Here is an 11,270-nt window from a genome sequence, read left to right as displayed (position 1 = left end):
CCCCCCCCCCACCTCCCCCCAGAAGCTTCCCTCTAACCCAGCATCTTTACAGGTAACCTGGGATGCAGCAGCATGTGACTGAAAGAATGGTCTCTGTGCAGTGTTCCTCTCCTATTGGACACCAGATAGCGCTGCTGTGCTCCCTCTGTGGAGCTTCAGTGGATCTGTGGCTGCTTAGTGTTTTAAATGGTGGCTAAAGTATTTTTTCAGGGACTTTACTGGCAACCATTTTTAGCCTTAGCTTTTTACTGACCATCAGTAAATTCACTGACAGTTGGCAACCCTAGAATCTGAACAGACCCAACTTACGACAGATTTTTCTGCCCCAATGAGGGATCAGTGCTCTTGGGAAAGGGAGAAATGAGGCAAAGAAAGAACAGGCCTCTCCTTTATTTTCTCCATGATGTACAAATTAAACCCAATTAAGGTCCAGATTGTTTCATGAGGGTAGAAAGCCATGAATTTTAATTTAAATTAGATTTATATGTTGCTTTTTCTGCCCTTGTTTTAGTTGTATTGACAAGTGAATGTTTTCTGTGTTTTCTTTAAGTTTCTAATTGTTAGAAAAAATTAAAAATTTGCAGGAAGATTTTCTGCAAAATGGTTGTGCAGAAAATCTTCAAGTGTTCATCTGTACTGAAAAGGATAAGTCCAAGAGCTCATTAACATCCTTATTTTAGAAATGCCACAAACTTAAATACATAATTGATGAGCAGATAAACAGTGCTGCGTTGTTAGATGAAACCACCTTCCACAGGTCAAGTCTTTGCAGTTTGAAGTCAATGGAATTTATGCTCCTAAATCACTTATGCACTCCAACACTTGCGTCTACCTCTCCCACTGTTTTAATTAGACAAGTAGTCTTATTGACTGAAATATTAATTTTCTGAAATATTTTCTTTATATTTTTAGAGTGCCTAGCATATTTGGCTCTACAAGTAAGAAAGATAGAGTGGTGAGAAAAGCCTAGGGGTAAATTATATTTCACTTCTCACAAAAATGTTCTAAAGACCACTACACCATGGGCTATGCATTGCCTAGACCCCTCTCCCCATTGCCCTATAACACAGGGCAGCATCCATCTCATTGAGTGGCACCCAGTCTGGCTTCTTTACTTCCTCCCAGCCCCTCATCCTTCTCTCATTTGGGTGCTCAGCAGGCCAGCTTCAAAAGAAGCACTATAGAAGGATCTGTATAATGCCTAACCTGTAGTCATTAGGATACTTTGCTGGGAAGTAGTAGATGGGAGGCACTGACCCCCTCTGGATGGCGGGAGCCTAGAATTTGGGTTTCCTGCTCTTTGGACAGTATGACTTAAGACATGGAAGGGACCATCTTTGTCTGGCTCATAATACTAATCATATTTTTTCTGCAGTTAAAAGTTCAGGATTTATCTGGGCATATGCATGTACCTTAGCAATCTTGTATGACTGTGTACCTGCCTAGCCAGAGTATGGTCTTACTTGTGTGTCCAGAGTTGAATCACAAACTATGCATAAGTGCCAAGAGCTATAGTTATATGGCTGTTCATGTGCCATTTAGATTGTGTAAAGTAAAATAGGATTTAGCCCCAAGTCTGCAAGTCTTCGCGGGGCTTACGTATGATAGCACTGCCTGGAAGTTGACAGTTCTTTGCGTATTCATCAAGAAATATTTAAGCATGTCTAGATTTGCACAGGAACTGATCTAAAAATCCCTCCCAGAGATGTCTAAATGTGGTCTTAAGAGTCTAAGCATAAGCTACTCTTTTTGTAAACTTTAGACTCTAAATACATTAACAAAGTTATTAATTATCAAACATCTAACGTTTTTGTTAATAGGAGTATTAATATGAACAAAGCTTTCAATTTTTTTCCTTTAGCAATTTGGTATGATTCAGACAAAATGCTAACGGTAGTGACATTGAAGAAACAGCATTTATAATTAAGGTGGTTATATGTTTAATCAACAAATCTTTGATTGGCACCTTGATTTCAGTTTTTCCTGCTTTCCAACTACCATGCATCTCCCTTTCAAAGACACAGGAATCTTAAACAGAAGCTTCTCTACTGAAAAATGTCACTTTTCATAAGGGAACAGAAAGTCAAGTTATGTAGGGACATTTCTAACCACAGCATCCTTGAGAATCGGTTCCAGTTTTTACTACCCTTCTCCCTCGTGCAGCAAAAGTAGCAAAGGGAGAGTAGAGAAAAAGAACTGCCCCACTTTCTCTACACTTCCTCTGAAGTGTAGTACTAATGAGAACCAAATCCTTCCTCTTACGTAGTCAGATGTGTTGCTCTGCATTTCTGAATTCTGCAGCTGTAGTAGCTTTTAGATACTTAAAAATGGGCTTTTATGTGAGATGTATATTGACTTCTGTAGAGCTATGACAGTTTATGCTACCTGATGATCTGCCCCTTAAATGAACATACATATTTCTAAATAGAAATAAAGGGACTGAGCTGGCATGTAAGCTATTACTGTATTTTCTTGCGTATAACATACCCCCCAAATATAATATGCACCTTGGCTGTGAAAGGTAGAATGAAAAGAGAAGATTTTACCAGAGTTATGGCTGTATAGAGAAGAGAAAGATCTGTACCTTCAACTGACTCACCCTCCCTTTCTTGCATAACTAAAGCTAATTCCTAGCTGCTGCTGAAGACTATCATTTTACAAAATTGTACGTCTTTCCAGAGACAAAAAAAGCTGTTCTAAAGAGCTAAAAAGTCTGAGCTAAGGAGACTGAAATAGGGACTAGGAGCAGCCAACAGACGGTGAAATTGCCCTAAGGTTAGCTTGATTGGCGGAACAGAAAGATCATTAAAAAAGGGCAATGGTCATTAACATCTGTGGAATGAGAAACAATGATCCATTATGTAAATTGACTCCTACAGCTGCATGAACAATAATACCACAGCTGCTGCACTGTGGTGCTTCCAACCAGGTAGAAAATCAGCCTACCCAATTAATACACACCTCAGTTTTGGGGGGTTGATTTTGAAGACAACAGTGTATGTTATATGCAAGAAAATATGGTATTTAACATATATCTTGTTGCTTAGAAACTATGTTCCTCCAATTTACATTTCTCCTTAAGTAGTAATAGATAAATACAAGGGCCATTGAAGTCAGTAGGAATGTTTCCACTGACTTAAATTGGTTTTGGATTAGGCAGTTTGTTGGATATCATAATATCAATCTTGAACTATCTTAGCCTGACAGCCCTCAGTTACAATTTGTTTATAGCATTTTCTGCTGTTCTCCTGGCACTAACAATGTTCTTAAATCCTTTGTGTTTTTTAAGAAATTAATTTCCTTCGCTGATTTCACTTTTATGTAACTTGATTTTGTTGCTTCTGTGATTTATGTTTTCCCCTTCTATTTCTATCCCTGCTTTGCTTTTTGTGCAGCCATTGTCCTGAACCTGAGGATTGTAGTTATTCTTCAGATGATTGGTAAGCAGTAAAAAAAATCATTTAATAACTATTTAAGATTCTTGATTCTTTTCTAATTGTTAACATTGTTAGCCATATATTTTTTTAAAAATGAATGGTAAAACTGTTTTGCCTAGCAACCAATTTAAACATCAGAGCTATGTGGGAATACTAAATTTTGTACAAATTTACGTTATCAAACTTGACAAAGTTTGATTATTCAAAAATACCATGTTAGATTTACTAGAGAGATATAATTGAAGACGTCAACAAAATCTGAGGATTCTGCTTGACCCTATAGTTGTTCTACCAGTAATGAGATGTAGAGTTGTATCTGGCCTGCAGGCAAGCAGCCACAAACTCATGGGATCCAGCCTGCTGGCAGCTCAGGCCACTGCATGGTGCCAAGTGGGCAGGGCTGTTTCTGCCCAGCTGTAGACCTGGACAGATGCCCCCCCAGAACCGGCTGGCCACATCCACAGCTGACACCAGTGTCCACCTGGGATTTCTTCCTGTGTACTGGATGGGTGCTGGCATAAGCTGTGGACATGGCCAGCATGTTTTGAGTTGGGGATGGGGATTGGGGCATGTGGAGCTCCAGACACGGAGCTGATTGGGGCATATTGTAGCTCCGGTCGGGGTGAGGATCAGGGCGTGCTGCAGCTCTGAGCAATTTGGGAATCAGAGTGGGGTATGGGGGAGTGAGTGAGAAGTATGGCCCTTGACTTTGGTTGCAGGTGGGAGTGTGGAGGTGCTAACCTGGTGCGGGGGGGGAGAGGGTGCTGACCCAGCCCACAAATAGCTCACCAAAACTCCCTAATTGACCCTCCAGCCCAAAGACTTCCCTGCCCCTATACATTCTATAGCAGTGATTCTTAACCATGGTACCCTGGGGTAGCCTGAGATCCTTTTAAGAGTGCCACACGGTGCCATGCAATATTAAGTGAAGTGTGCAGATGCCTACACGTGATTCTCACAAGATAAACCCAGAGATTTCTGGTAGGAATCCATATTGTCAAAAACATTATGACCTGCTTCTGTGGTCTTCTTGAGCAAGAGAATTGCTCTATTATTTTTCTGCACTTCAAAAATGAGTGAAGGCTAAGAGCTATTTTCAGACTGGTGCCTTGAGTCTAAAAGGGTTAAGAACCACTGTTTTAGAGTTTCTGGGGAAAATAACTATTATTTTGCTAGATTAATGATAGGAAATTGGCTGTATTAAAAAGAATCAAGGATTTTCTTGAACAGGATCATAGAAGTGCAATACTTCCTCTATTTGATAGGCTGTGGCCCATATAATGCAGGCCCGTATATGTGCACTTGACTTGACAAATATAAGGAGTTCAAGCAACATCTCAGACAAAATTAAGGACTTGTCTAAGTGTTTGTGCAGTCAGGGTCTTTTGAAAATAAAAATAAGAAAGAATTTTCACAAGTGTTTGAAATTTTCCAATTATTAAATCCAGTATGATATTTTTCTGCTTTGTATTTTCAAAGGGGAACCATAAGAAATATAAATTATAATCTTATATAGCTTTCTAAATGTGTTTTTCATCTAACCCATGTTGCATTTAATTGGAGAATAATTACCCCTGTAAATATTAGTTTAAGTTTTCAGTGTTTCCCTTAACTCTGAAAAGATGAAAAAATTCATTAATCTTTGCTCTTACCAATGAGATAATAGTATCCTGCTTCTTTTTTTAAGTTCTAATGTACTTAGTTACATGAATGATAATCTTCAAAATGAAGCCATGGTCCACATTCTGTCTTGGGCAGACCCCAGATAAAAATGGCTTCTCTCACGGCAAAGGAACTGCCAACCTGATCTTTGTGGTCAACCTCCACTGAGCCACAGTTTCTTCTACTTAACTTCTTTCAGATCTAAAACCCACCAGAAATGCTAAGAGGGGCAGAATTGATTTACAAGACCTAATCCTAAAACTGTTTGTTTCAGCTGAAGGTTAAACTAACTTAATCCCTAAAACAGGTGATCTTACAAAAAGACCATGACTTTCATCCTGCGTCTTGGGGTTTTTTTTCTGCGTAGTATTCTGACAAACAGATATGGCCATCAACATGGTTTCCTTTTCTACCAAACAGGCATTGTTCAGTTTCGCTGTTGAACTCTTCTCCCTGATCCTTATTGCTGCCTGCAGCATACTTTGTTTCTGCTTGAAAGCAAGCCGCATTGCTTCCCATGCTTAGTTTTACCCTTGTCTAGGTTGGTTCTTCTTTTTGTTTGCTACCCGTTATTTGATCGTCTCTTTATTTCTTCCTTCTTTTATGTCCATTTCTACAGCTGCTTTTCTAGGATCTGGAACCATTTTTATTGCCTCTTTTCTGCCTTTCTTGGTAGTCTTAATTCAGGCTGCTAAACATCTCCAATACTGTTCTCCCACCAGTCTCTCCCCAGTACTCTGGCAACAGAACAATTTCTATTACTGACTTCAATTGGAGTGCTTTATACCTCTCAGTGAGTTATGAACGTGAGCTCTACATTTGTTTTCTTGTGTACTCATGAGATACGTACTAGGAGAAATCTGCCAGCCTTAGCTGACAGGAATCCCTTTCTCCAAACAAAGCCAGTGAATCCATCCACCACCTGTTTTCACACTTGGATTTGTCTGGCAGTCTTCAGTCATTTTCAAATGGGCTTCAAGTTGGCAGAGTAAACTCTATTAAAAGCCTAAATAATAGGCTTTATTATTATAGGCTGTGGACTTTTCACATTGCAGCAGTGGACAGTCTGTATCTAACTTAATTATGTTAGAAACACACAGAGGAAGAGTCAGTTGATTACATCTCAAGGCATTTATTTCCACTCAGGTGAAACTGGCTATGGGACCAGTGGCTCATCTGCATCCCAAAGTTTAAGACAGCCTGGCATTTTCCTTATACTTTTCTGTCAGACTTCCCCAGTTGAGGTTCCTGGGGTTTTTTTTCACCTTTCTTTCAGGTTCATCCTTGGTCAGGTCCACTGTTCAAGACAATCTGCTCCATCAGTCTCCAGGTAGTTCCCAGTCCTTTCCATCACCTCACATGTGTATAGTGACCAAAGTTTTAGATCCTTATAGGTAGAGCCTCAAAAACTGTTCTAGAACTATTTGATTGTGGATTCTTTTGAGAGAGCTTGTCTTCAGAAATAACCGCAGGAGCATCTTTCATGTTGTTCTTTATATGCTTACAAAAGGGCCAACAAAATGGAGTAGACTTAAACAGTCCTGCTAGTACTATCTGTAGGCTCAGTCTTTTCCCTATATCCTTCCTTAATCAGAGATGGTCTAAAGATCCCAGACAAACCCTCTCCTCTCCACATGCCTTCATCTCTTGGCATCAAGCAGCTCTGTCTTGCTTCTTCCTCCAGTGGAATCTTTGCTCCTTTAGTGACTGGGCTTAAGCCCCCAGGTGATCACTGAAAAACCTCGACCCCTTCCAGGATAGCAGAGTCTCCAAGTGGAAGTCCAGTATAAACCAGTAGATCCTTTGGTCCTAGTAGTCACTGTTTTCAGTCTTCATTCCTTAACACACATCAGCAGGAGCCTGCCTGTTAGCAAATTGGTTAACAGCCTGTTAGGTTTATTTTCCCATAAGAAGGCAAAATCATCTGTGCTTCCTTATTCTCAATCCTAAATTTCAGGCCTGACACCTGGCACTGGTGTAGTGGGTTGGGGTTGATTGGAGTGAGTGTAGCTCCTTAGTCACTTTCTTCTTAATATGGAGTTTATATATACCCTGTTACGATACTTCCTTTTGTTCTTGTCTGCTAACAAGCTAAAAACTGTTCTTAGGAACCTGGAGCTAAACTGTTGTTAAATTCAGCTGGACTAAGATTTTTGCCCCAAGTTGGAGTGCTGGAGCTGTTACTTTTGTGGAGGTCGTTCTTTTTGTTGAATTCAATGTAAATCTGCCCAAGAGTTCTTTGATTACATGAAGTACAAAGTACAGGTGCATTTGGGAGCTCAGGACAGGCTTCAACAGGGTTTCAATCACAAAGTTTAGCTATGAAAACCATATTTATTGAAAAAGTATTAATTATACTATTTCTCATTTACAAGGATAATTATGTACCGTAGTGGCGATACAGGCTGTGATTGCATGGTAAACTTACCATGTTTGGCAGCCACAGCTTTCCTTCTCCAGGAATGCTGCTTCCTATATTGAAAGTAGTATAGCCACATCCGGTAATTAGCACTGTTGAGTGAGAGGTTCATTTAATTCTCTGCTACTGCTGTATGGACATAGCTATACTGCTTCTACCACTTCAGGGTGTGGTAACTTTTCTATACCATAGCCAGGTCTACATACTAATGTTTTATATTTGATAGACTAACCTTTAATTTATGCTGTATTTATTATCTTTTTTTCTGAGTCTGTAGGAGACTCATCTGACTTATATTTATTGAAGAGTAAATTTAATAATTTTTATTTGGGCTTTATTCTGCAGTTTGCTTACTGTGATCAAATTCCTGTTTGTGCACAGAGCTCCCATAGCATTAACAGGATTCCATTCAGACATGAGCTGTCTTACGAAGATTAGTATCTAGGATTTGCTTCCATTTTTGGGTTTATTAATTTATTATATTAGCTTTAACTTTTACTTTGGCCATTATCCAAGTTAGTAATGAACTTCTCATTACCTTTCAATGATGTATTTCCAGAGTTGTTTAGATATCCAAGTTAAACAATAAATGTTGGGTTCACCTCAGTTATTCTTTGCATACATGTACATTTATCAGTTACACTGGTGTCATGGACACTACATAGACATGAACTACGTTTGGCTACAATGTGTTGGTCTTAGGTGATTTTTCAGATGAATGTTTCATACAGTATTAATGATGCTCTTCCAATATCTTGAATTCATTTTTTTCTTAGGCTGGGGTCACAAAATGAAGACGAAAAAGCATTCAGTGATTCATCATTGCTGGAAAATCTCCAGAGCAATCACGTAAGAGATAGAGAAACAAATATTGGTACTTTGCAAAGTCAGAAGAATATGTCCTTAAAGAAAATTAAATTCTCTACTTGCCTGAAATCAATCTATAGTCTGTCTAAACAATAAGCTTCCAGTCATGAGCAGTCTTTAATTCTAAGTAAATATAAAAAATATTGATTGTAATTAGCCCTATATCTAAGTATGTTAACTACTTATGCATTAGAATTACATGACTTAGGAATTGGGTCTTGATGACAACAGCCTCACACCTTAAATTCTAAAATATTTGCATTAATTTCTTAATCAAGTTGTTGTAAAATCTGAATGGTTAGGCAATGTCAGTAAACAGTCTTGGATGACCACTTCTGAGATATTTAAGCTAACCCAAGAAATGAAATAGAAGGGTGCTTCTTACTTTATGGTATTTGACTGAGGGGTGAGAAAACATTGTTTTTCAGTGGTTCAACTAATGAACTCAAAGTTAATCAAGTTGGTATAATCAAATTGTAAAATTGTTTATTCTTGCAATCAAGAATGTAAGCTGAATTTTCCTGAATTTTATATTTGCTTACATACAGTACTAAATTTTAAATAGTACCCTGATTTGATTGATAGAGGGGTTTGTTTGTTTGTTTGTTTTTAACTCCTGACCTCTTCCCCTCACCCTCTGCTTTTTTTTTTTTTCTGGTCTAGCCAACTGCTCCTATCATTTGTGAGTTTCTAACAATGATGGCAGTTTGTCATACAGCAGTTCCAGAGAGAGAAGGTGATACAATTATTTATCAAGCAGCATCTCCAGGTAAGACCAGAGTAATTACATGAAAACTGTAAAATTATTCCATCCACCCCACAGAAATCATTCAGAATTTCATAGATTTCATAGGGTCAAGAAATTTTCCAGGAATTTAAAAATAGCATACAGAAGTAGTGATAATATATAAGGCTTTGAATGGAATTTTTTTCATCTTCAGATTTTATTTATTGATTCTATACATATTACATGATAATACAAAGCAAATTATTACCTATACGTTGACACCTAGCCATTGTCAGCTATATTGTGAATAACTGAATTAATTGATTAAATACAAATAGAAAATGAAAGGTAACTAGAAGAAATTAATATCATTGCTTATGACCTTCTTGGATGCTTTGTTAAAATGCATTGATTTAACAAAGCGTTGCAAAAGAAAACAACACCATGTAGTATTAAGAATGAAAAATGAAGATCCTAAGTAGGACAATAATGATAAACTACAAAAAGATTGTAACTTATGAGTGGCTAGGGGCCGTAGGGTATGAGGGCCACAGTGCCCCATCCCCATAGATCCCTGCATAATGCACTCTACTAGTGCTCTTGCATCATGCTGCTCTGTGTTGCGTGTGATCCTCATTGCACCCACCAGCATTCCCATGCCACATAAGGTCCCTGGGTCTCCTGTAACCCTGCAGCCCTGCACCACACCACCCTGTCTACAAGAGTGGGCACAGGCAGTAGAAGCTAAAGAAGGGAGGGGGAAGCCCAGAGGCTCTGGCAGCAGCAAGAAGAGACCAACAAAGAGAGCAGCACCTAGAGCAGGAGGCCAAGGACTGCAGACTAATCCCTCATGGGCCAAATGCAGCCTGTGAGCCACCATTTGGACAGCCCTGAACTACAGAACAAAAAGAGGTGATATTTAAAATAGCAGGAAAAACAATTGATTGTATTTCCAATAACTCAGTTTTGGAAAATATGTACTATGGCAACATTATTTTTTAAAAAAATATTTATTTGTTGTTAAAATAATACTTAACCTCAGTCAGATTTGGGGTCCCATTATGCTAATCATGAAGCAAGCATAGAGTAATACACTCCCACCCTTGTAATCTAATTTTAAGAAATAAATAATAGGTTGAAAAATAATGAGGGGGAGGAGGACAAAGGGGTACAAGTTGGCAATGACCAGACCTTTATATAGGCTCTTTAGAATGCAACTTGGTGAGGTGAGTTCAGTTTCTTTTTAAATACATGCATATAGCTACTTCTATTTTCATTTAATTTTAATGTAGGTATTATTTATGTCTTTTAATTTAATAGTTTGTTTGTTTCCTGCATTTGCCAGTATTTTTATATATATTCTTTAAACCTTTTCTTTATTTAAAACCAAAATCTCATTTTTTTTAACCTGTTCCTGAAATTTTTTGTGTCCTACATATTTTGTTCCTGTTCATTAACTATGCCACTCCTGTTAGAGTTAACTGTTTAACTTGATTCTAGACTTAAGCACTTAACTTGTGGCTTACGCTTTGGTGGTGATGATGGTTGTGCATGCCTTTTGAACAACAGCACTGCAGATATAATACTTTCCCAGGGAGTGGGAGGCCTGGGTCATCAGTCCTTCTCAGTCCGATGAGACTCAGACTTGCATATGCCCAGCGACATACTGATGGGGCAGGGAGCGAGGCCCCTGGTGGCCTCCCACATTTGCTGTGTGGCCTGCCCACCTGCCCAGTGGGTTGTGGGCTTGTTTCATAGATATCATAGATATTAGGGCTGGAAGGGACCTCGGAAGATCGAATCCAGCCCCCTGCCCAAAAGGCAGGAAGTCAGCTGGGGTCATAGGATCCCAACAAGATAAGCATCCAATTGACTTTTGAAGGTGTTCAATGTAGGTGCTTGAACCACCTCCGATGGCAGGCTATTCCAGACCTCGGGGTCTCAGACAGTAAAGAAATCCTCGTGTCCAGCCTGAAACGGTTTTGCAGTAGTTTATAACTGTTCCAACCTCGTCATCCCTTGGGGCACTCTGATGAACAAATGTTACCCCAGATTCTGGTGGTCACCCCTGATAAACTTACAGGTGGCCATCAGATCACCCCTGAGCCTGCGCTTTTCCAGGCTAAAGAGCCCCATGGCATTCAGCCTGTCATCGTAA

General features: G+C 39.1%; 1 protein-coding gene across 1 annotated transcript in view; it reads left to right on the top strand.

Annotated features, from left to right (window-relative positions):
• Positions 1–11,270, top strand: part of ATP8A1 (ATPase phospholipid transporting 8A1) — a 216,192-nt gene that overhangs the window by 72,548 nt on the left and 132,374 nt on the right. Inside the window, exons 15-17 of the mRNA XM_019525855.1 lie at positions 3,396–3,440; positions 8,295–8,367; positions 9,049–9,154. Of these exons, the coding sequence (XP_019381400.1) occupies positions 3,396–3,440; positions 8,295–8,367; positions 9,049–9,154 (224 nt within the window). The remainder of the gene's footprint in view (positions 1–3,395; positions 3,441–8,294; positions 8,368–9,048; positions 9,155–11,270) is intronic.

This window comes from Gavialis gangeticus, unplaced genomic scaffold, assembly GCF_001723915.1.
Source record: "Gavialis gangeticus isolate Ggan-Ray unplaced genomic scaffold, GavGan_comp1, whole genome shotgun sequence".
NCBI lineage: Eukaryota > Metazoa > Chordata > Crocodylia > Gavialidae > Gavialis > Gavialis gangeticus.
The sequence above is the reverse complement of the archived record's forward strand: the minus strand, read 5'-3'. Positions and strand labels throughout refer to the sequence as shown.